This window comes from Abramis brama (genome assembly GCF_963993115.1).
Source record: "Abramis brama genome assembly, chromosome: 13".
NCBI lineage: Eukaryota > Metazoa > Chordata > Actinopteri > Cypriniformes > Leuciscidae > Abramis > Abramis brama.
The window spans coordinates 19,380,071-19,407,390 of NC_139975.1; the positions used below are offsets into that span (position 1 = coordinate 19,380,071).

General features: G+C 37.6%; 1 protein-coding gene across 2 annotated transcripts; it reads right to left on the reverse strand.

Annotated features, from left to right (window-relative positions):
- Window positions 1-26,286, reverse strand: ints6l (integrator complex subunit 6 like). Of its 2 annotated transcripts, none has more exons than XM_084134108.1 (18): window positions 25,965-26,286; window positions 25,771-25,848; window positions 16,986-17,135; window positions 14,976-15,065; window positions 14,654-14,837; window positions 13,976-14,104; window positions 12,219-12,382; window positions 10,394-10,546; window positions 8,218-8,350; window positions 7,077-7,171; window positions 6,649-6,759; window positions 6,247-6,462; window positions 5,856-5,982; window positions 5,142-5,284; window positions 4,824-5,052; window positions 2,595-2,969; window positions 2,344-2,437; window positions 1-1,290 (listed from the first exon to the last, which is right to left on the reverse strand). In XM_084134108.1, the coding sequence occupies exons 1-18, from the start codon at window positions 26,073-26,075 to the stop codon at window positions 1,188-1,190; spliced, it is 2,685 nt and encodes an 894-aa protein (XP_083990234.1). In that variant the 5' UTR covers window positions 26,076-26,286; the 3' UTR covers window positions 1-1,187. The 2 variants fall into 2 exon arrangements, with proteins under 2 accessions (XP_083990234.1, XP_083990235.1); XM_084134109.1 differs by having other exon boundaries at window positions 13,982-14,104; window positions 25,965-26,255.
- Between the last annotated feature and the right edge of the window lie 1,034 nt (window positions 26,287-27,320).

Here is a 27,320-nt window from a genome sequence, read left to right on the forward strand (position 1 = left end):
TTTTCCTTTGTAATGTTTGTTTTTATTTTTCATTTTCATTGTTTTTATTAAAAAAAATCATAAAACTTTGTCTATATAATATCAGTTTACAAAATGCTTTATACAATTCTTAAAATATTTTTTATGTTCTTGTAGGAATACCATCCAAAAATAATCTTTAGTATTTATGAACATTAAAAAGTAGTACACCTCTGTTTTTAAAAATGAACAGAACCAACAAGAATGTGGTCACTAATGCAACTTGCGTCTGTGAAATGAAACTTCGGAGTCTGCGACTTCTCCCCTGATGAGAAGCGTAGGATGACCAAACATGTCAGGTGACCACATACTGGACACAATCAAAACTCTGCTGTGGACCAGTTCGTTTCACACAATAGTTGGCATTTCCCAAGTGTGGACAAGGTGTTTGTATTTTCATTGGACACTATTGCTTATAGGACACTGAATGATGCTAATCTATGTGACATTACATATCACCACAAATACAACAACAGCCCAGCTACCAAATCTCCAAAGTCTCAAGGACATTCTTCTGAAAAGTCCATTTGTTTTCCACAGTTAGGGAGTAAAATTGAGCTTGGCGTACTGATGATTGTAGGGTTATTGCTTTTGAGAGGTTTACATTGGTGTAGTTCCTGATCCAGACTGCTTTAAAGGTCCAGCTGAGTTGTTTGACTTGTGGGCATTTCATGCAAACACAAATCGATCTTAGATTTTCCATACTATTATCTCCTTTGAACAATCCATTGATGCCAAATAACAGTGGACATACATAATATATAGACATACAGTAATCACGTGACAGACACTGACCTCTGCCTCAGATGACCCTGTAATATCACATAGTGGGTGAGGCTTGGCTTTTCTGGAGTGTGCTTGTTCATTATTCATTACTTTATGGTTAAATTACATCATTTTCAGGTCCGCAAAGCCTAGAAATGGACAGAAAGCCCCTGTCAAACCTGGAACGCCTCTCTCCATTGTGAGCACTCTTTCAGAGTTATGACACAATTCAGTAACTGGAAGCGCCTGGACCAGAGCGTGAGCCAGACAGGCCTCCATCCTCTTTAATGTTCTCTCTCCGTCGCTACGTACTGAGGCTGATGGGTCTGTCTCAAACCCGTGTGCTCAGTCGGCATGCTCTGCCACTTCTCGCGTGTCTCTCAGCGGTGAGATGGGACGTCCCACTATCTGCTGTGGATATTGTTGAGTTGTGCGGGCAGCATCTGTTTGTCTTCAATCTCCTCCAGAGCGGTCTCCAGCTGCTGGATCAGCACACGCTTCTTAAACCTGAAAGAGACATATTTAGCTGGATTTATTTACATTATATTAATAATTATAAATTATATATATATATATATATATATATTATCTTATTTTCAGTAAAATATCTAAATAATATAAAGAAAAAAACTTGCATATTAAGACCAGCGTTCAGAGAATATATCCTATACGTGTTTTTTTTCACTGATACATTTACTATAAGTAAGTATATTAGCTATGAATATAAGAAAATTTAGTTCAGGTTATGCTTAAAACATTAAATAATATTTTGTTTAGATGGAATTTTGCTTCTAACATAAATTGGTTTTGTTTTAAGAATATTTAAAGATTTTTTAAATTATTTTTGGTGGCTATCAGTGAGCTTCTGCACTAACTTTGGAGAGAATGCTGTGTAATTTTATGCAATGAATTGTGGTACATTAAACAGAGCTCAAAGTCTTATTCTGTTTGTTATAAGACCCATAGCCTTAATCCCAAAAAAAATTGTGATCCAAAATTTATTTTATTTTTTGGGCTTTTGATTTTGATTTGATTGTACATGTCTGTGACTAAAAATTAAAATGAATAATTCTAAGAATTATAATTGAATTATAATAATAAAAAGTGAACATGCAAGAGGCAGAGGATCAGTGCTGTTATTGTAAACCAAAACTATTAAAAATAATTTTTGTTAATTGAAATAAAGCTGAAATAAAATAAAATATAAATATTGGATGGCATTTTTTTTTTTTTTTTAATAAATTAATAAGTAAATTTGTGAAATAAAATAAGTTGAAGTGGATTTACTACAATTACTAAAAATAAAACTGAAATAATAGATGAACGCTTATAGTTGTTCATTGGCAACTGAAACAGCATAAATCAGCTGTACTGTACAGAGAATGATGTAATTGCAACCAGACTGAGTAAACGACCTATAAGCCTGTGCCATCTAGAGTTTCATGACAGAACTTTGTATGTATGACAGAAGTACATAAAATTATTAAGTACAACATACTGACATCCTCTATGGTGTGAGAGGACCATGAAAGGCATGTGAGGTTTAAAGAAAGCTCTTACCTGGCTGCCTCTTTGATGGCATGATGAATAAAGTACCTCTGCACTGACACTGGCCCCTTCACCTCCTCCAGTAACCTGAATACTGCCTCATAATCTGCACCAAAGAATGAGCAATGGCTTTATTAAATCCTACAATATATACACTCTTTAATAGTGCAAGTCCACTTGATTAAACCTAGACAATAATTCAAAGCGAATAAAGAAATGAATGGGCGTAAAGAATTAATTTGGCATTATAATTAGATACTCACTACGGCCAGGCTTGCGGACCTCTTTGATGACTCGAGTGCGCAGCTCCGCGTTACTCCCCTCCAGGGGAATCATAACGATTGTGCCCTGTTCTGGAGTGTCTTCTCCATTGCCCTCCATTGCCTCCTCCTGGCTTGGAGGACTCAGGTCCTCACAGTTCTGTGTGTGATCAGAGAGTCTCTCGTCCAGACAGTTCTCCAGTGCTATTCTCTCCTCCTCGCCATCTGGTGCCTCCACCTCTCCTCTGTCCTCCGCAGGTGCAGGTCCTTCTCCTTCTCCCTCTCCATCCACTCCTCCAGGCCACTCGTCCCCAGCATCATCGCCAGGCTCCCGCTCCCCATTGCTTTCTGTGCCCCCTACACTGTTCTCTTCGGCTCCTGTAGGAGAAAACAAATGATGACATTGCTTTAATTCATGGTTACTTTTTCAGTGGAATAGCAGTATATAGTATATATGCTACCAAATGTTTGGGGGGTTTTTTTTGTTGAAAGAAATTAATAATTTTACTCAGCAAGGATGCATTAAATTGATCTAAATGACAGTAAAGACATGTATAATGTTACAAAAGATTACTATTACATCAAAGAATCCTGAAAAAAATGTATCAGCACAACTTTTCAACATTGATAATAATTAGAAATGTTTCTTGAGCAGTAAATCAACATAGAATGATCCATAGAAGGATCATGTGACACTGAAGACTGGAGTAATGATAATTTGCCATCACAGAAATAATTTACATTTTAAAATATATTACAATAGAAAACTGTTATCATGAATGGTAATCATTTTTCTAAATATTACTGTTTTTACTGTACTTTGGTCAAATAAATGCAGCCTTGGTGAGTATTAGAAATGGCTTTCTAAACATTAAAACATTTTACGTATTTAGCAAAAAAATAAATAAATAAAAATCACTGCACACTAAACAGTCCCACAATGCAATGCACTCTCAACCAGAAGTAATTACAGCTCTGATCTTTTATGGACTAATTATTTGATCAAACTGATTTTTTTATTTTTTATTATTGAAAATGGAAAATAACATTTTTGCAAGATAACAACTGGATACTACAAACAGGCAATTTGATGAGGTCACGTGACAAAATGTAGCTTACTACTGTTTGAAAATGTGGAATAATGTCTACTAGAGGTGACCGATATACCGGTAGAGATTTTGGACTAGCAACCGGTCACAAAAGTTTATCATTTGCATGCGTTTTTAAGTATTGCGGTTTAAAAGCAACCCAGTGTTTACATGTGTGGAGAAGGAGTTTTTTTCAAAATTGTCTGACATCGTTGTTTTAGCTTTTTTTTTTGTAAAGGGCATTTGCACATTCGCTTTGTAAACACTGAGTCGGTATTTCCGCCTACATCACGCATGACCTTTCCAACGTGACTACGCATGGACGCGCATCGCAGAGTTTGTGCAAGACGAGCATTTGTGGTTAAAAAGTATATATATTTTTTATTATTTCTTAGAAAATGACAGATCGTTTCACTAGATAACACCCTTATTCCTCGGCTGAGATCGTGTAGAGCCCTTTGAAGCTGCATTGAAACTGCAATTTGGACCTTCAACCCATTGGTTCCCATTGAAGTCCACTATATGGAGAAAAATCCTGGAATGTTTCCCTCAAAAACCTTGATTTCCTTTTGACTGAAGAAAAAAAAGGCAACATCTTGGATGACATGAGGGTGAGTAAATCATTAGAAAATTTTAATTCTGGAGTGAACTAATCCTTTAATAAGAATAAATGTATATTTAATTTACACAGTATGACTATGCATTGCTTTTTTATACATTTGATTACTTCATACATTTTATGCAGTATTTCTAGTGCTTGAAGTTTTCAGGTAGGTCTAATTCATTTGTGTCTGTTCTATTGTAGTTTGTTTTCTTTGCTTTTTCTTCAGTTTACTTGTCTTCAGTAAGCTTGAGAGTTTTTTTTATTTTTAGGATAGTATTAGATTTTTAACGATATTGAAAATGGTGAAAAGAATCGTATCAAATATTTTGATATCATAAAAATCTTATGTAAAGCAAAAATGACTATATTGTGATATATATAGTTATCATGAAATAAAAATTACTTGTATCATGATACAAGATTTTGGTCATATCGCCCACCCCGGCCTAATGTCTAATGTTTCACTTAAAATTAAAATAAAAACAGTATACGGTACACAGTAAGCTAAGATTCAGTCAGCTGTGGCTCAGAGAACTTTACCTTTGTGTAGTGGGATGGGTTTAATGATTCCTTGCTGGCCTTGAGTCCCTGCGGGGCCCTTGCCCAGTACATGATTGGTTATTATTGGAGGGGTTTGGGGCCGGCGCAACAGTGGGGACATACTCCTCCGCCTCTTCAGGGCAGTGCCCGAGTTTAGATCCCCTGTGTTACTTCGCTTCTTATTTTGTGGCCCTGTCACAAACTCATCTGCTTCATCTATCATCATTCCCTGTTGTTGGGAGAGGAAGAAGATGGGGAAAAAAAACAACTTAGTACGTAAAAACTTCCGTTTTAGCAATAGGTTTAACGTGCAAGCACCTTCTTGTCCTGTTTGAATGGGTTGCCGAATGTGTGCAGTCGTTTGGGCTGGTCTGGATCAATCTCACGCAGAGGTGATGGCATCATCTTAAGAAACTCCTGATAATTTCCCATCTGCCCAACTGGAATACTGTGCAAGGAGTCTACGGAATCATGAAAAAAAAAAGTTTAATATCAAACAAATGTTAACTATCCATTCATGAACATTTTTGATGGAATGTCAGCATTAGAAATGTAATTCTTGTAGTGAAAAGAAACAGTGTCTCTTCTTGTTATGCTAAATGCATATGGTCATTGATAGGGCCGGCTCACACAGGACACGTTTTTGCGGAAAAATGCGATGCACAGGTCAGTGGAATGGAAAAAAAATAATATCTTGATTAAGTTGAATTAAACTTGAAGTTGAACTTGAGCGCCACGTTTTTATAATGCATGTGTCATGCGTGAGACACTACAAAAGATGTAGACACACAGCATCTGTCAAGCGCTTGTTTACCTAGAAAAACAATGAAAAAAAAACAAAGTGAAGTGGAATGCAAAAACGCATTCTGCATGGATGACAAAAAACAAACTATGGCTTACTTTCTTTTTCAGAAAGCTGCTTGGTTTGAAAGTGACTTCTGTGTGAGCTGTGCTTTGCACCTTTTTTGACTGTGAAAATCGAAAGGTTCACTAAACTTTGCAAAATTTATTTTGTCTCTTTGGTACATTTACCATCATCCTGGCCTCTGATCAGCTTCTGCGTTGTCCTCAGAAGGTTAGAACGCATCCGAGTCACTTGATCTAGAAGATTCCGTCGCGGAATATCATAAGCGTTCCTATAGGCCTGGGGCTTCAAATCCTTGAAGAGAAGGTTAGTAAATGATTATAGAAGTTACATTTTAGTCTAACCCAAAGAAAATTGCATACTGTATGTTTTCAAGTCACTAAGACTTATATTAAGATGTCCAGTCATAAGAATTAATCAGAATTAACCAGCATCAGGAAGAAAATGCTTCTGTCTATGTTAGCATAACTACATTCTAACTACCAAACGTGAACTGAGACATGGTTCATTTCAAATAGACCCTGTAATGTAATTCAGCCCCACTCAAACTGTCTGTACCTTGTTGAGAAGTGCGATCTGGAATCCAGCAAACTCTTTGAAGTTCATGTCGATGAGTCGGAGGGGTACCTCACCCATGATGCCCTGCAGGAGCTGCTTGAAATCACGGCGGTGAGCCAAAGACAGGGCGCTTGAGTGGTTCTTCACCTTGATGCCCATCTCATGAGAAGGCTTCTTCCCGACAGACACAATCAGACGGTCTGACTCAATCTTTGCCTACAAAATCGAGTACAACTCGATTTAAAAAGCACTCAGACCTCATACAAACAAGATTTATTACTAAATATAAATATAATACGTTGACATGTAATATAGAATATTTAAAGGAGTTTGGATACTATTGAACATAATTTCAACAAAAAACTGTGGGTTTAACTGCCAGGAAAGCTGAATCACACTCACCTGCTGACTGAGTTTTTTTAGATAGGAAATTACACTGTAGCTCAAGCCACAATCCATGTTGTCAGAGATGAGATTTGGGGCTCCCATCATCCTTAGCGCCTTCTTGAGAGGCTGCACTCAGTAAAAAAAAAAAAGAGAGGAAGAGTGGAGAAGCAGATACAAAGGAAGTGAAAATGAGGACACACTCAGCATGAATCTGCACTCAGAGCACATATCCTTGACCTCATTACAGCTGTTAACAGACTACAGAACAAATACAACTCATGAAAGAGGTCAGATTACAAGTGACCCTTAAGAACATCTAACAGCCCATGAATTGTACATTGCATATATATATATACACAAAGGATGTGTCTTTTTTTCTAAGCAGGACACTTCTGTGCTCTATTGGGATGGGTTTTATTAAGTAGGAAAGAAGAGCATCTTACCAAGAGAAAGTAAGGAGGCATGGACTTCAGGTACATTTCAAAGGCCTGACGCCACTTGAGGTTTGGTTTAAGCTTGTGTACTTTAAACAAATCATCTGTAAGGAGAATAAGACATGGTAAGTTTGCTGTAGAAAGCCACCATATTACATTCCAGAGCTGAAATGCTTCCTTTATGTAATTCTCAGGAGGAAATGAAAGAGACACAGAAATTTTACACAATTTCTGCAGAAAAAAACATACAAAAAAAACAGAAACATGTGGACACTAGGGGTTGAACGACATTTATGTGATTAAAGTAGAGTCGACTCGTCGCTGATGACGTCATTAATGAACAAATAAGCCTGAACCTCGAGCTGAGACTCGAACGCGGGGTTGCCTTGAGCACAACTATGGAAAATGACACAGCGCTGCCTACAAGGCTATTGTTCCTATACATAACAGCTTATTTTCCTCAGTTCTTATCAGATATATGAATGCATTAATGAGAGAGCAATTGCGTGTGTGAATTAATTCTACCTGGCAGCGTCTCTCTACTAATAGTGGAGCTGTGGGTTTTAGTTACTTAAGTTATAATCAAACAGTTGACTGTAACCATTAACTTCCATAGTAGGAAAAAAATACTATGGAAGTCAATGGCTACCATCGACTGTCTGGTTACCAACATTCTTTAAAATATCTTATTTTGTGTTCAACAGAAGAAAGAAACTCATCCAGGAGGGGACTTGAGGGTGAATAACGACTTGAGGGTGAATAAGTGATGACAGAATTTTAATTTTTGGGTGAACTATCCCTTTAAAGTCGACTAGTCTGAGCAACCCCAAGTGGACACTTAAAAGTGTATAAATGTTAAAGTGTATTGTGTGTGTGTGTGTTTCTGTGTTCTTTTTCTTTCATTCATTCATTTTCATTTGTTTGTTAAATTACATTTTTAAATGTTTCTAATTATTTATTTACTTATTCGTTAAATGATTTTACAATTGAGAATTGTCTTTTCTTTTTATGTCTCTTTATCATGGCTAAACAAAGCACCACTGCTGTGTATGAAATGTGTTATAGAAAAAAAAGTGTATGAATAAGGTAATGTATAGCACAAGGTTGAGAATGTGCAAAAAATAAAATGGCAATGAGGAAACACACGTACCGAGGAGTGGCAACAGGACGGGATAATTGTAAGGCATAACGAAGAGGTTGACACAGGTGAGCGTAGTGCTGGCCTTTAGGTAGCCGAACGGGTGTGCTAGATCGCTGTGTTTGCCGCTGCAGTTCACAAACACCTGGGTGACAGGGAGAGGAGTTAGCATTGTATAGTGTCTCCTGAGAGCTCAGCTCTCACATGAAGCTGTTTCTCAGAGACAAAACCCATTTATCAACAGCTCATTAGCTAAAAGGGTTCCTTAGAGCCTAGTGTGCTATAAATGCCTCTAAATATGCTTATGAATGGATGTGCTCTGTCTAATTGATCTACCATTTACCTTGTTTTCTTTATATGCTCTATAGTGAGGCAAGTGATAATGTAACATTGTAACCATGGCAAAAGAACAAACACAAATGGGTCAATAATATTGTTTTTTTAGATGGGCTAAATCAATGTATGATGCAAGAAGGAACAACATATCAAAATAATGGACTTACAAAAAAACCTTTCCAGGTGTTGACTAAGGTATTTATAGAATGTGTATACAAGCATGGAAAAACACTTCAATTTTACCGCAGTACAGTCACATTCTTTCAAGAAACTAAATGGTCAAGGAGGTAATAGCTCTTGAGAGACCATTTATCATCATTTCATAGAAGACCAAAATGAACCAAAACAAGTGTTATAACATTATTCCATCTCCAAAAGTAATCATGCCCTTCTCATGGCCCAGCGTCAGAGTCATATTATTTTTCAGGTTATTTGGGCCGTAAGAACATTTTGATTAGTCAAATAGAAAATAAAAGTCACAATTCTTTTTGACGTGATTTTATGTTAAAAAGATTACAACCATTCAACTGTTCATAATTTAACAGCAAATACAGTAACAACAAAAATATTTCAGAATTAATTACATGCATAAATACAATCTGATTTGTTTGAATAATAAACGAATTAACTTGTTTTTAGATTTTCTGAGCAAAATCTGCTGTTAAGCAGTTTGCTGAGGTGTTCTGAGTGTTTTTAGTGCAGTTGCTATGGCTTTGAACGGTGGTTGAGAACTGCTGCAGGACAAAAGAGCCCACCTCTAAATCTCTATGATATTTTAGTCCCTAGATATGACTCGAGTCCCTCATGAATAAAATGCTACATCTGATGTTTGCATTCAGAACTGCCTGTGAATCAGCAACCTCCTACAAATATGTTCCCAATCTGCATGGCTGAGAACTTTTCAGTGAGCACTTTCAAACTCATAACCATTTATATTAGGGTTTAATTCTACTCTACTGCACTGTATTTGGACTACTCTCATACGGTGGTATTGATAATATTCTTTGCTCCTCTATAATCAAGTTTCCTCTAGCGTAAGTCACTTTAGATAAGCATCTGCTGACTGAAATACTGTAAGAAATTCTGCACAGTCTGTATTAATGGACGGACATCAGGAAGGAAATATTGCATAACCATTTAATGTCAAAGATTACTTCAAAAGTTGGCAGTCAATTAATGTACTGTTCAAAAGTTTGGGGTCTGAAATAATTTTTTAATACTGCATTTATTTAATATAAAAATACAGTACAAACAGTAATATTGTGAAATTGTATTACAATTTAAAATAACTGTTTTCTGTTTTAATATATTTTAAAATGTAATTTATTCCTGTGATGCAAAGCTGAATTTTCAGCATCATTACTCCAGTCTTCAGTCTTATACATGATCCTTCAGAAATAATTCTAATATGCTGATTTGATGCACAAGAAACATTTATTATTATTATTATTATTATTGTCATCAATGTTGAAAACATTTGAAATAGAAATATTTTGTAACATTTTGTCACATATGATCAATTAATGCATCCTTGCTGAATAAAGGAATTAATATCTTTACAAAAAATAAATATTACGGACCTAAAACTTTTGAATCCCGAAAACTCCACAACAATATCTCATTCAAACTGCTGCTTAACCAGTTACTAAATGCGGGACTTGACATGTAATTTGTGTTGTGCTTTATACATTCCAGTAAATATGGAAAAGCTAAACACCCACTGTTTCTTTCTGCTATTTTAACACGATGATATCTATTCACCATGGAACTCAGATCTACCCATACAGCAGTCTGGGGGCTGTGAAATATTGCATGCAAAAATATTAAATAGTTGTGTGAAAAGGTGTCCCACCTGCCAGCACATGTGCGGGGATTTCCTCTCCAAGATGTACTGGGTGAGCGGGGACGGCTCCAGCTCATATTTGTCAAAAGGCAGCTTTTCAATAACCATCGGTTCACAGTCGACACATGAAAACCTCACCATAGGATGGGAAGATCGAGGAGGCTAAAGAGAAAAAACAACAACTGTTAAACAGAAATCCTCTGTAACACATTCTCCACAATTTCTGTTAGATGGCCAATTCATCCTGTAATTACAGCACCAGTGGGTAATGACCCATGTGTTACAGGCACATGACAATACAAGCTGTTCATTCCCTGAGCAGATACTCTCACAACACCCTGACTGAACACTTAATAAACCAAAGGAAGTATTTTGGAAAAAATGAAATATTAAAAAAGAGCCTTTTAATCACGCTTAATTTGACATCTTTCGAGGCTAACGTGTTAGTAACTGCACCCAAACCCATTGTGCTACTGATTCACAATATTGCAGACATGACAGCGGAGATTTCAGGAAGGAAATGACCTCATGTTAAGCTAGCAGTAAGTGCTAAAGCTCTGGTGAGCTACAGCAGTCTTATTCTGCTGGCAATATCTCTCACAGTGCCCACAGGCTGAGCTGAGCTGTGGCACTTTGGCACGGTACCAGCTGCTGTCTCTACAGTGTACTGTCTAAGAGAGAATAGACAGTGAGGGGGTGGGAAACCTCAGGACAGTGAAGCCTTTCCTCATGTTACCACTCCTTTCAGCTCTCTTATCTTCATCCACATTCATTAGCACTGTTTGAGCAAGATGAAAGCTAACCTTTAGTTTGCCGAGGTCATTACCTTTGGCTAATAAATTGCTTCATCCACTCGGCTTGGATGAGCCAATGCTTATACACCTATCAAAACTCCTTTTGCAAACCTAGTACGTTTCCATTTTAATAAGCAGAGATAAGCTGACTGAAAAAAGAAATGGCTGACTGTCTGCCAGGTCCCAAAGCTCAGCAGAAAGTACTTCTGTGCTCACTCATTAAATATTTTAGCCAAATTTATAGTGTTTTCAGCTAGATTTAACACATTTTACTATGTTTTCCCTCAAATCAGTGCAGAAGATACGAGCAAAGTCAGACTGGGCGGGTGTTATTTATATACTGTTATAGTTTTTATTAATTTTTTGAATTAGCTTTTATTTTTATATTTTAAGTTTCCATTTTTTTATGTGATTTTTTATTTTTTTATTATTCTTTATTTTAGTTTTCAGTTAGTAATTTTACTAGGCTTCAGCTTAAACTTAGTTCAGTCAGTTGCCTAGGGAACATTTTTAGTTTTAATTTAGTTTAAAGAGGCGATTCTCTGCTTTTAATGAAACACGGCTGTCTAAGCAGTAGAAAGGCAGATTATTATTTTTTTTAAAGTGCTACATGACAAGAGAAAATGGAGAAAAAGCGCTGTGGCCAAAAAATTCCCTTATGCCAAATGTAGGGAAAATTCAACACCCATAATGCACTGGGATCAGTCTGACTGTCCATGAGAGGGAATGCAAAAAAGCAGAAGTACGATCTGTAATTCTCACAACAGTTCGGCTGACTTTTGCTGACAAGTGAATGGGGATTTCTGGGTGCAGGTAACATGGAGAAAGTGTACACATTGTTTATTTGTACAATCACATTGCAACAATACAAAGTTGGTTGAAAATCAACAAACGTATCTATTAATATTTCATCTAATATATTTATTTATATTTCAGCTTTATTTCAGTTAACAAAAATGTTTTTAATAGGTTTAGTTGACAATAAAAACTAATTCCTTGACTGCACTTATAAACTTTATTTTGCAGGTTTTAAAATTTACCAAAGTGGGGGAGTTCTGGTCAGGCCAGAAGGATTCTGGGATTGGCCAGTGACCCACAGGTACGCCTGTCTTGGGGTTGGGCCGGACGTAAATGAGCTTGTGGCAGCTGTGCCAGGGCTGCGGACTGAAGGACGACGAAGGACGAGCTGGATCCACAAGACCATCTGTACAAAGAGAAGACGATCATTGTCTATTAAAGGGATAGTTTACCCAAAAATGAACCAGTAAGACTTTCGTTCATCTTTGGAACACAAATGAAGATCTTTTTAATGAAATCTTAGAGCTTTTTGTCCCTCCACTGACAGTCTAAGCAACTACCACTTTGACACGAGAATGAACCTCATTTGGTTCTCCTGGAAGTTCAAACGTGCTGTGTAACACATGAGAATGAACCTCATTGGTTCTCCTGGAAGCTCAAACGTGCTGCGTAACACGAGAATGAACCTCATTGGTTCTCCTGGAAGTTCAAACGTGCTGTGTAACACATGAGAATGAACCTCATTGGTTCTCCTGGAAGCTCAAACGTGCTGCGTAACACGAGAATGAACCTCATTGGTTCTCCTGGAAGCTCAAACGTGCTGCGTAACACACGAGAATGAACCTCATTGGTTCTCCTGGAAGCTCAAACATGCTGCGTAACACGAGAATGAACCTCATTGGTTCTCCTGGAAGTTCAAACGTGCTGCGTAACACACGAGAATGAACCTCATTGGTTCTCCTGGAAGTTCAAACGTGCTGCGTAACACGAGAATGAACCTCATTGGTTCTCCTGGAAGTTCAAACGTGCTGCGTAACACGTGAATGAACCTCATTGGTTCTCCTGGAAGTTCAAACGTGCTGCGTAACACACGAGAATGAACCTCATTGGTTCTCCTGGAAGTTCAAACGTGCTGCGTAACACGAGAATGAACCTCATTGGTTCTCGTGGAATCTCAAACGTGCTGCGTAACACGAGAATGAACCTCATTTGGTTCTCCTGGAAGCTCAAACGCGCTGCGTAACACAAGAATGAACCTCATTGGTTCTCCTGGAAGCTCAAACGCGCTGCGTAACACAAGAATGAACCTCATTGGTTCTCCTGGAAGTTCAAACGTGCTGCGTAACACGAGAATGAACCTCATTGGTTCTCCTGTAAGCTCAAACGCACTGCGTAACACGAGAATGAACCTCATTTGGTTCTCCTGGAAGCTCAAACGCACTGCGTAACACAAGAATGAACCTCATTGGTTCTCCTGGAAGTTCAAACGCGCTGCGTAACACGAGAATGAACCTCATTGGTTCTCCTGGAAGTTCAAACGTGCTGCGCAACACGAGAATGAACCTCACTGGTTCTCCTGGAAGTTCAAACGTGCTGCGCAACACACGAGAATTGGTTCTTGTAGAAGCTCAAACATGCTGCGTAACACGAGAATGAACCTCATTGGTTCTCGCATATCAAGCGAACATGCTTGAGCTTCCATTTACTACAACTGATGTGTGAGTTGATGAAGGTTTATCTGTTAATAAATGTCCAAATTAAATCTGTTCATCATATAAAGCGATCGTGTCTCTTCAGAAAATATGGACTAAATCGTGAGGACTAAATTGGACTAAAATATCTTCATTTGTGTTCCAAAGATGAATGAAAGTCTCATGGGTTTGGAACGACATGAGGTTGAGTAAATGATGACAGAATTAGAATTTTTTGGTGAACTATTCCTTTAATTATTTTCCCAGTAAGCACAAAACTAACATGGAATCACATTATCAGCACTGACCTTCACCTATCAAAGGTGGATCTGGACCACTCTTCTCAAAGTGTATTACAACTCCACTCCAAACCTTTTGGACGAGAGACTCAAGACACTGGTTCAGCATCCTTTGCGTCTTCACGCAGTAAGAGCGGCCTTATATAGAGTGGGTGAGAAAAAGAGAGGAAAAAAGAGATAAACAAGCAAAATCTACTAAATCAACTGAAATAACCCTGTGCTTATGGAACTTCCGTGCATAGGTTGGAGAAAAAAAAAGTCACAAGTTGCTACATTTTCTGAAAAGACAGACAATTCGTTTTGAATTAAGCAATCAAAATTGCACTTTATTTCATGTCTTCACTGGAACAAAGGGTGTTCACCAGTGAGATGGAGAAGAGATGCTTGTATCTGAGCGCTGCATTGAAGAGAAATCACATAATAGACTTGTAAGGGGGTTGACAGATTAATTGCAGAGTTTTACAGGGGCTGAGATGAAAAACAGGGCTGAAGCCCCCTTAAATAGGGTGTCTAAAGGACCATTTAAAGCACTTTCGTGGAATCCAGGCCTCATAAATCGAACTTAATGGTTGATCAGATACATATTTTAACCTGTATTTTCTCATCAGACCTGGGTTTAACTATATACGTTTAAATTCTAAAACTGTTTGGCACTGAAACGTAAGATTGTTAAGCCGATGAATGTACCTCCAGTGACCTCACACATCTGGGTGATAGCAGACTCATCAGTGGGCACACTGCCTAGCTGCTCGCCGTCGGGCACGGCCATTCCTGGCAGCCGCAGGACCAGGGCGAAGAGTCGCTGGTCCCAGCGGAACGGCTCCTTTGTCAGCTCACTACCCGGCAGCGGGGAATTCAGCGGCAGATGTAGCTAAAGAAGGAAGATAAAACGAGAAGTGAGATGACATCAGGGTTTATGAGAAAGACACACTGCCTGCAAAACTTAACATTATACATGATATAAATGGACAAGCAAGTCAAAAACTGGTTAAGAATATTTGTCCCTCACCTCCTCAGCCACCCCAGAGCTGTGCGTCAGTTTGTTACCATCTGTAATCGTAATAATGACCGATGGCTCCAGAAAGAACGGGTTCCGACCCTAGAAGAGTGGACATCATTTCTTAAAAAATCCAAAACGCAAATAAAAAGAGATTTTTAGGGTTCTTATTTCTGTGATCTTCTATAAAATGCTAAAATCTCATAATAAGCAGTGTGGTCCAAAAATCTGATCTTTCCTTCCATCCATTTACCAAACTGCTTGTCTTATATATGGCTGTAGGGATCATCAGTAATATTGTGAAATATTATAACAATTTAAAATAACTGTTTTCCATTTTAATTTATTTCTAAAAAGTATCCCTGTGATGGCAAAGCTGAATATTCAGCATCATTACTCCAGCCTTTAGTGTCACATGATCCTTCAGAAATCATTCTAATGCTGATTTGCTGCTCAAGAAACATTTCTTATTATTATCAATGTTGAAAACATTGCTTTATATTTTTGTGGAAATAGTGCTACTTTCTTTGATTCTTTGATGAACAGAAAGTTCAAAAGAACATCATCTTCATTTGTTGATGTTTCATGGTTTCATGAGGTTTCATTTGTTAACATCAGTTAACATGGACTAAGAATGAACAATACTTCTACAGCATTTGTTAATCCAATATCACGTTTATCTCAACATTTAATACTAAAAGAATTTAAGATCAAAAGTTGTATCTGTTAACATTAGTTAATGCACTAACATTAACAACAACATTTGTTATTAACTAACACTGACAAAGGTTAATAAATGCTGTAAAATGTATCGTTCATTGTTAGTTCATGCATTAACTAATGTTAAAAATGAGACCTCATTGTAAAGCGTTACCAAAATTGTTTGTAACATTATAATGTCTTTACTGTCACTTTTGCTCAATTTAATGCATCCATGATAAATAAAAGATTTCAATTATTAGCCTACTAACCACAACCTTTTATGTAACAGTGGTGTAAGTAAAACGATTTACTAAAAAATGGTCTTTCAACAGGAAGTTCATGTCAGAAATGATCTTATTTTAAAATATTTCAAAATCTTAAACCTTGGATACTAAAACAAAGTTCAATGAAATGAGGTAGTAACATTAAAGTTTGACAGATGTTGCTAATTGTAGTTAATACAGTAAACGGTTGGTGAGTGAATACAAGATGCATTCTCCATGTCCATACTGCAGGGGTCAGCACTCAGTTACTCACCCTCGCAGTACAGACTCAGCATGTAGATTAGCACACTGCCTGGAGGGTTACCTCTCAAAATGCATGTCTTCTGTTTTAGCTAATCCAGCATGGTCTTAATGTGTGCCTATAAAGTATCTGAATATTCTGAATAACAAATAATCCAATTGGATGTTTGATATTGGATAAAAAACACACACAAATCAAATTAAATTAAGGTGCTACTCTTGTGAGGTGATACAAAATTGTCTCTGTAATCTCTGCATGTTGCTACATCCATTCCTCCTCCCGGGTAAAGAGCCCCCCTGTTACTGCCGATGAAAGCATCTACACTACAAAGCCTCGCTGAATGGATGGTGCTGCTTGAAGCTTTTAAAGCTTTGGACTACAGAACATTTTTCCATATGTTAGCTGGGTCACTCTCATGCCTTCTGGAACACTTTAGATGTGCTGTGAAATGGTTATTTTTGTGTAATGGCTTCTTTCCAGCTACTTTCCAGAGAAAGAACATGTTGATAGACACACTGAATGAGTTCTCCAAATTACATAATGTATTTGTTCCCTTCAAAGAAGTAACAAAACATTCAAGGCTGGATGGGACTAAAGGTACATTTTCTTCAAATACTGATTGATCTGAATATTGTGAGGATGTGTTCTTCTCTGTGTCTGTGGTAGTTCGTATTCTTGTTATGTGAGGAGACAGTACTTATTATGCTGCATGCAGAATACCCAGGAGTGATTTGTTCTTCATTGAATAAAGATTGTTTTGGCCTTCTGAATACTGAAGGGAGTTCGCATTTTTACCTGACCATAGTTGTCGATGCCAGAGACTAGTCTGTTGAGATTAAGCAGGTCGAAGGCAGCGCGGAGAGCGTGACCCAGTGTAGTCAGTCCAGATGCCTGCAGGTTCTTCAGCTCACTCATGAATGTGGCATGATTCTCTTTCCAACCCGCCTACCATATACAGAGACACACACGCACACACATTATGTGAAAAATAGTTCCATATAACCTTGGGAATATCAATCATTCCGACAGTGACATTTATACAATGAATCCAAAATGTACACTACTGTTCAAAAGTTTGGGGTCAGTAAGATTTTCTAATGTTTTTGAAAAAAGTCTCTTCTGCTCAGCAAGGCTGTATTTATTTGATGAATAATACAGTAAAACGGTAATATTGTAAAATATTATTACAATTGAAAATAACTGTTTTCTATTTTAATATATTTTAAAATTCAATTTATTTCTGTGATTTTAAAGCTGAATTAGCATCATTACTCAGTGTCACATGATCCTTCAGAAATCATTCTCATGCTCAAGAAACATTTCTTATTATTATCAATGTTGGAAACAGTCGTGCTGCTTAATATTTTTGTGCAAAGGAAAACAATGATACATTTTTTAAGGATTCTTTGATGAATATAAAGTTCAAAAGAACAGCATTTATTTGAAATAGAAATCTTTTGTAACATTATAAATGTATTTACTGCCACTTCTGATTAATTTAATGCATCCTTGCTGAATAAAAGGATTAACTTCGTTTTTTCTCTCTTTTTTTTTAATCTATACTAACCCCAAACGTTTGAACTTTAGTGTATTTGGACACTTAAGTCACACTTAAAAGTAACAAAATATCAAACCAGGTATACAAGCACAGACATATCACAAACAGAAGCTTGCAAGGTTTTCAATGATGAGATTGAGAATATAAGAATATAAATATAGATCTACAGTTTTAAATCAAGACCAAACAGTATTTGGACTCTTTTTCAAGTTGTTCAAATGAAACTTAGTATTGTTTATCTACATTCATATATCCCGTGAAGAGACGACTCGATGCCTGTGAAGAGACGACTCAACGCTGGCGATATGTTATGCCTTAAATTAATACATGATTAACTAACTGTATTTTTCTATGTACATTTCTGAAATGCACTTTCTGTAAAGCTGCTTTGAAACAATATGTATTGTGAAAAGCGCTATACAAATAAATATGAATTGAATTGAATATATTTTAAATTCTCCTTAAGTGTCCAAATACCTTTTAGGCCTCTGTATGGATTATTAAAAACATAATCAAATCTTATGCAAACTATTACACACTAAACAGAAGTTTCCATCCTAGTATCTGTCAATCACTGGTAGCTTTTCTCACTCTTTCGCCTATAGCGAAATTAAACACCTTACTATTAAAGCCATGATCAGCCAAGCACAACTACACTACCTAAACGTCAGCTGAGAGAGACACCAAAGAAGGGTGGAAATACAGTCAGACACTCAAGACCCAAAAAGTCCACATGACAAGCTTTGCAGAGTATCTGACTGAGCAAGTATGTTTGTGTCCTCTTGTACTTGTACATGTGTGCATGTAGAAGAGAAGCCACAAAGGTCCACTACATAAGGCTTGACTTGTTTTACTATCTTTAAAAGACATTACTGTGTCTGTCCCTGACCCACATTACCCCTCCCAGTAGAAGAACTGTCATTACTTTACTGTTCACCCAAAACCAAAACAACAACAACAATATAATGAGTTCAGATGCTGAGAAAAGAACCGAGGTGAATAGTTCACTAAATCTGCTTTTACAAAATGATTCCTGCTGTACATAAATTTACTCAGTGTGAATAAATCAACACATTACATAAACCTGTATACATTGTAAATCCCCACAAGTGAGAGAAGACTTAACAGGTCAGATCCCGAGGTGGTTGAGCTTCAGATGTGTGCGTGTATGCGTGTGTGTAGATTTATGTTCATTGGGAAGCATTAAAGAACAAAGCAGGCAGAGATTTGTCAGGGGCTGGACAGTGTATGTCTCTATCCATGTATGGAACAAAAAAAGAAACCATTCATGCAGTAGCTCTTCTAACTGGCACTCAATAATTCAAGCAACAGAGTAATTCTATTTTTTTCCCCATCCGTCTTTCTTTCCTTCTGCATTAACAATTTATTGGCTCTGAAGAAGTGTGACTGCAATCAGACTCTCCTTTAATCACACGCTTACCCAGAAAGGCAGAAGGAGATGGGAGAGAATAAGGAATGTGAACACTGAATAAGCCAGGAAAAAAGGATAATACCCTAATTATAGCTTTAACAGAGGAAATGTAAACTCAAACCCTTCTTTAAAGAGTGAAAACCTGACGGTGATCCAACGGAGGAAAGAACAAACAATATAATCCACATATGAGTAAATCTCACGGAAGCGTATCCAGACCACATTTCATCCCAAAATTAAAAGGGAAAAAAAATAGCAAGTATATTTTATAATAAAGAATTACCGGTATGTACCAGATGTTTCATTTTTATATTTGGGATTTTCATTTATTTTCAGTGGTGATACTCTTTGTCATTTTTATTACTGTAATACAGTATTTTTTATTTTAATAAAAATTAACTGAAGGCAGTACATCAAATATACCTTGTCCATGATGTATAAATACTTTACAATTTAAATAATATATTATTACAGATCATATTCAACCCAAAACTAATAGGGGGAAAATATAGTAAAATTAGCTATGTTTTATTTAAATAAAATTGGGAATAATTTTTTTTTTTTTTTTACATTGACACCATTTTTGTCAGTTAAGCACACTTTGCCCCAAATTTTCTCATTATTTCAATGTATCAGATGTTTTGCTTTTGATTGTGATTCTCAATAGATTTTTATTACTGTAATAATGTACATGCATAAATGAAGGCAGTACAACAAATACTTTCATAATGTATAAATACTTTTAGGAGGAAAATGTGCTTATTGTCATAAAATATTATGTCACAAAAAAGACACCTCAGTTGTCCCCAATTTGCTTTAGGCAAAAATATAAATTCTTATTTTGATTTTGAGGTGAAATATGGCCCAGGTATCATATTGAGAAGTTTTGTGCGATTTGCCCATATATGTCCCTCCAGAGCAGAATGGAGAGAGTGATAATATTAGATAAACATTAAGCTGTTGTTCAGTTACAGACAGCATATAAAGCATTTTATATGCATTTTCTTTTTTCTGCTTTCAGAATTAGCATACCATAAAACAAACCTGACACTGTCTTTCCTTTCCAAAAGCAGGACAGGTGGCAAGACAAATGAGCAGTTTTACATAAACTGACAGATAAGGACATATTTCTTGTTAGGCTCATGTTCTGAGGAAACCGGCAATAATATAAATACAGCTCTTGTGATCTGAGGAGGAATCATCACAACAGAAAGGGCACGTGACGACCTGGGGTGGATTCACAAGGGTTAAGCGACTGCCCTTATGGCCTGAGTATTATTCCAGGATCAGGTTGCCTTGTCCCAGGTTTTAATCTCTTCTACTGCCTAAAGGTTGAACTGATCGAGGATAACCATTGAGCTTGGCTACACACATCCACCCAGTTTTGCAGGAGGGACACGTCTGCGGTCTGAAGGGTGGTGCTTGTCATGTGTGATGATAAAGGCGAGGCAGGAACTAAAACTGTCACTCTAATGGAATGAGAGCTGGTTAACCAGCCAAAGCACTGATCAGAGGGACCATCATGCTCATGACAAGCTCAAATAGATCTCCATTTTGAATTTAAGTGTACAACATCCTAACCTGGGACAAGATTTTCATTGGTGATCTTTTATCATCGACATGTAGTGACCCAAAGCAAAGAAATGCTTAATGTTCAGTTCCAGTATCTGTTGTGAATGAGGTTTAAGGAGGAGGAGCAACATTGTGGATTTCTGAAGAAATATTTAGCCTGCCTATCTGTCAAGAAGAAAGGACTACAACCACTCCCACTTCACAAGATTCAGAGCAAGATAAAGCATGAGGCAGTCTACAGGATAAACATGGCAGAATGATAAGGCCACCGGACTCACAGACTAGATATTTCTGGGCTACACCAAAATATTTGATGTATGTATTATGTATGTAAGTGTACAATGACTGTGCAAGTTATTTGGAGATTTAAGACACTTCAAATGTATGAATTTCATTGCATTAAAGATTTTCAAAAATCAAGTGGGATCTGCAAACAAATGATGCTAAAGATTTTCTTTGTACTCATTTTTGCATTTACTTTTAACCAACTAGGTCATTTTAGTGGATGCATTAAGTCAGTTCCGCTGAACAGGCGTCCTATCAGAGGAAACACAGGTGTAGCTCACATTAACTATGAACATGATCCACTTACCACAAATGTCCAAATACACTTTGTCTTAAAAGGATAGTTCACCTAAAAACTAAAATTCCTTCATCAATTACTCACCATCTTGTCGCTCCAAACCTATTAGACTTTTGTTTATCTTCAGAACACAAATGAAGATATTTTTAAAATTCTCTCATCATTTTTGTCCATGCAAGTTCACACAACCAGAACTTTCACAAATTAAAAAGTACAAAAAGATATTGTAATTCATATAAATCAAGCAGTTTAACTCAAGATTTAATTTAGGCTTTTAAAAACATATAAACATTGATTTATGTACATATAGAGCCCATCAAATATGGTAAACAGATACTTGCTTGACGATCAAAAGTCAATGAGGTTTGAAAGTGTTGGTTGTGTGGACTTTCAAATGGATGGACAAAAATGGTGAAAAAAAAAAATTAAAACATATCTTCATTTTTGTTTATAAGATGAACAAACGTCTTATAGGTTTACTACAGATGAGTAAAAGATGAGAACATTTTCATTTTTGGGTAAACTAGTGTAAACCAAACTTAAAGGGATAGGCTACTCAAATTTATGAAGCGACGCAAGTCTTTGTTTGCGCAAAAAAACATGATTTACCACTTTATTTAATCTCCAAATAAAATACATTAATCTCCAACACGCATTCACGAGAGCACCACGACGCATGCGTGTTGTGTTGACGCAAGAGCAGACGTTGTTGTGTGATCGTGCGTTGGAGGTTAATATTTTGTAAATAAAGTGGTAAATCATGTTTTTTAGCGCAAACAAAGACTCAAGTCACTTCATAAAATTGAGTTTTAACCACTGGAGTCACACGGACCACTTTAATAATGTCTTTACTATCTCTCTGGGGCTTGAAATTGGTAGTTGCGTATGCTGTCAATGGAGGGAAAGCGCTCATATTTTATTAAAAAGATCTTCATTTGTGTTCTGAAGATGAACAAATGTCTTACGGGTTTGAAACGACATGAGGGTGAGTAATTATTAACAGGATTTTCATTTTTGGGTGAACTATCCCTTTAATATGGCGGTGTTTACATAGTTTGTATTAAGCAGAAATAACATGTTTACCAGGGCCTCCTGAAGTAAACCACAAATGCAGTTGTATGCATTTTGTACTTTTCCTCCATTAACCAAAGACAGAAACAACACAAAGTTTCCAACAAAACAAATTCATTTCATTCTTCAACCTTTTGCTTTAATGATAAGCAATCTAAGGAACAATTGATTAAGAAAATTGCAAAGGGCAAAAACTTTGTCAACTTCAGAAAATAGGCAAGGCTAAGAATAATGTTCTGCTTGGCCAGGGCTCAGACAACAAGAGAGGCACACAAACAGGAAAAGAGAGCTTTGTGAGGACTGGAGGCTCACTGGAGCTCTTCACTGTTTAGCTGCTGAAAATCTCATGAATAATTGACAGGAAATAAAAAAAGGCACTCTGTCAGACACAGAGGCCAGATTCTTGCTAGGCTGGTATTTGCCCAGTGTATTCTTGTCGAGAACTGGGTAAGCCTGGGCGCTAATTCTGAAGAGGCACTGCTTGGCTGAGAAGTATTTTTTTAAACAGGAGGAACATGCTGGCGACAAATAGTTTAGAGAGGGCTAAGAGCTTATGTAAGAGGGTGGTTATAACATCTCATAACACTTTAGCATCTCAAACAAAGACATAGTAAGATAACAATGCACATTCACATTCTCAACAACAAAGCGGCTAAAACATGCCGTACCATCTACTAAGAATCATTAGTGCATATTACCTGGCTATAAGCAGGAGATGTAGTACTATAGTTAAAGAGTTAAGTGTCACTTGGAAGACAGCCTCAGAATCAGATTATCTTGGATAAACTGAAACAGGGTGGGAGGACTGCATGACAAGCAGTGGAGTAAGAAAACCCCCCAAGAGAGTGACTGGCTACTTGCCAGATAGTCCATACTAATGAACTGCTAAAGCGCAAAGCTACTTTCATTGTCAATGTCAAACCACAAACAAAGAAGACAGGAACCCAGACAGCACCATGTCACATGTACATGTCAGAAAGTGCAGACCTCGATTCAAGTACAGGCTGGGAGAAAGAGTGGACAATACTTTGAAATTAGGCTGGGCAAAGTGACTATAACCACAATTCCCATATCCAATATAAGAGAACTGGCACAGCAGTCTATAAACAGATGATGGCTGAATGTGGGGGTGAGAAAGGTCTGAAACATTATTAAGGAGTTGTTGTTTTTTTTTGCTTATTGGACTGGTTTTGACGGGTGTGTGGGTTTTGAGCACGCTGGTAAACACTATGCACTCTTTGTCGCATTTTGGTGAATTTTGCAGAACCAAGGACTTTTTTTACTTGCTGGTGTTTTTTTGTATTTTGTTGACAAAATATTCATTTGCTATCACAACCGAAGAGTTTTAGCATTTAATGAGACGTGTATTATATAGCCAATACATTTAAATGTCAGCTTTTATGAAAATAACTTATGCGAAATGGTTGAACTCTGAAGTGTATGTTAGAGAATCTTTGTCACAGGTGTGGTGTGTTTCTCTGAAGGACTACAGAGAATGGCCTCTAATTCACAAAATGCACTGGTTTAAAATCATTTGTTTCTATTAGATACAGAATCCGTGGAAGACTGAATTAATGCAGGACTTATAATGTTCTTAATATTCTGGAAATGTGACAGCAAAGGTGTTAATAATGCATGTTCTCGCTTTGGTTCATAAATCCAAAGTATATAACTAGGTCATTGCAGTAATTATACCGTGAGAACTTTTACATAATAATAGTTGTATTATAAAGTTTTGTTAACACTTTATTTTACAGTGTCACTGTTACATATGTTACATGTAGTTACTGTATTAATAACTATAAATTATGGATAATTACATGCAACTAACCCTAAATCAAAGTAAACCCTTATCCTAGTAACTACATGTACTTACTATAGAGTTAGGAATCCCAAAAGTACATGTAGTTACTCAATATTACTCAGTGTAACAAAGACATCTTAAAATAAAGTGTAACCAAAGTTTTTTTATATACATAAATAATAATTATAATTTAATAATAATCATAATTTTGAAACCCAAACTGGTCAGTACTGCTGTTTTCCACATGAAAATGCAGGGTGTTCACTGGCAGTGGAGTTCAGTTGCACAGTTGCTGAGCTCATTATTAAAGTTTTTATAAGGATTTGAACCTGGCCCCTTGTGTACTACAAAATCACACCACTAGACTATCATGACTCACAGTCTTAGGAAGAAGTGCCAGAACTGTCACTGTTGCCCTCTCAAAAAATCAGGTGTATGACGCCCCTGAATGTTATACATGCAAGTCTAGTCGTGCCCTTGTGTCTTAGAATGATCAAGTAATTCACTAAGCAAGTACGACTACAAGGTATCCTGCTCATGACGACCGTGACATTTAGTTAGTATTCTGAATAAAGAGATTTGTTTGCGTACAATTAACACAGATGCCTGACCATTCACCACACCAACAACTTGTAGACCATCCACAGGGGAATCAACTTCCCCTACATATGGAAACTATGCCTCCTAATGCAAAATGCCTCCTAATCTCTGCACTAGGTTGTTTTGCGTCAGTATTAGGCTTATTGTACTAGTAGCAATTGCTTGTATTTTCCACAGGAAGCATTTATTTCCTAGTTGTTAGTATTCTCTAGATTACATGCTTGCCATCTGTTGTGCAAAATGGTCTCATATGTGATGCAAGTTTAAGTCACTAATGCCTTATCTGAAAATGATGGCTTAAAGTGAGCAATTAGCAATCATGCTTGAATAGGAATATCTGATGTTCAACTTTAAAGTTTCAGTGACCAAATGTAACAGGACAGCATACTTAATCACCTTTCACCTGGCTTTTTGGTCTTTGGGAATTTGAAATATGAATGGGAAGGAGGTGAATGTACTTGCGAATGGAGAGGGAAGGAAGTTTATGCTTGTTATCAAGGGCAACTTACAAGCTTATCTCTCTCGTCAAGAGCAAGCAATGTAAAACTGCAAAGCATCTCCTGCCTCATTTGGTTATTGATGGCTGTTGCACAAATCAAATCGTGTTGATTTGTTCAGGCTACAGTGACCAATCAGAATGCAAGAGGAGGGCACGGATGCTTGTCCAATCCGGGCCGAGTTGGCCCGCGCACGCGTCATGCACTACGTCACAGTGGATAATAAATCTCTCCGCCTCCATCTCAGCGCTCGAGAGCATTCCCAACACAAAAGCAAAATGTCCGCCATGTTCAGAGGCTGCGCTGCTCCGGGTCTGCGGATATTTTAACAAAAATTAGCCGTTTTCGTCACCGGGAGGCCGCCCGACCCGATGCTACAAACCAGAGGGACAGTAGAGTCTCACTGTCAGAAAATATCTCCGCTTTAACCACATATAAGCACAATTTAGTAGTATTTATTTACCTTTACGCCGTATGGTGGATCATCGAATGTAACTAGCATGTACCTGTCGCCTCTACTAGCCGGGTCTCGGGCACGCAGCTGTTAAAGAAAACGAAACAATAAACATTCATTCAAACTGATCCTGTCATAGGGATCCTTAACTTTAACAAGGTACAACAGTATGCTGAAAAAGTCGGGGTAAAATTATGCTTTACCTTCATAAAGATCTCAACCGCGCCTTTAGCAATGTCCAGATACGTCGTACCCAAATAAGTGCGCTGATTCATAGAAGCGGACGTGTCTATCAGGAAAAGTAAAATAGGCATTTTAAAATGTATAGATATACGTCTAGATGTTTGCTAAAATATCTATAATCGGCATATGACCTATCTTGCGGCCCTGGGCATGCATATATGTGTGTATATATTTTGTTATAATCAGACCCCCCCAAAAGAGGGTCGTACTGCCACCCTTTGCAGCCGCCTGATTCTCTATCTGTCTTTTCTGAGCAGTGCTGGGCTCGCGCTGTTAGAGAACTTCTCTTCCGAACAGACCGAAACGCCTTCGCCCCGCCGCTGCTACGCCATTGGCTGAGCTGAGACGCGAAGCCACGCCCACCCCTGTATAAATATGCAATGAGGTCGTGGAATGCCTCTTATCCCCTCAGTTCTCCGCGCTCGCTGGAGCGGACGGAGCTCGAGCGGGTGGGCAGGGATGTGTGTCATTTGTGTAATCTGTAATCTAGTTTTTGCCTTTGAAAGGGCATTACTGCTATTCTATTGTGTGTTTGACAGATTTAACATGTTCACTTAAAACCTATAGTGTCATTTTTGTCTCATAAAAAGGGCAACCCCCTCCTCGCCTGATCTCGTCTAGCTGTCTTGGTGGGGGTGGGGAGTAGCTTGGGTTCCGTGTGATTTTTATAATAATTGTGCCTCCCCCTGACCATCGAGAAATCCATCCTCGCCCGCTTTCCCCTCCTCTTGTTTATCTCCTTTGAGAGACCATAGGCAAGCGCCATTAATACGCCAAACCGCCCTAGACCGTGACAACGAACGGCGGCACAGAAGCGAGAGGAAAAGCAGCGTTGTCAGGCACTGGCTCCTCCTAAATCGTGCTCCTCGGTTTCCGTGGAGCCTCGCTACACATGCCATTTGATTTTGTGAATGCGAGAAAGGGAAGGAGGCTAGGCAATCCTGTTCACCATAATCACAGACACTGAACGTGCGGCGGTACCTCATAAATTTACAGGCATTTGCGGTGTTCACGAAGATGGTATATTTACTCTGCAGTCTGCACTATAATGTGTTTTCATCTCTGCGGGGAATAATCTGTGAACAAGTGTCGATGATACAGTACCTTATGATCGTTCAGCCGCATTTTTACATAACTACAATTCAGTAGCTTGCTCAGGGTGAGAAACGTGCCATTGGAGAGATCTATCACTAACATATCACCTATTGTAGAGGACATTTCGCTGTATTGTGCACGGTTTCTGTTTGTTATATTCGTATCCTGATTCACAACAAGGACATATTTTTAATGTGAAACTGTCACTGTTGTTCATTCAT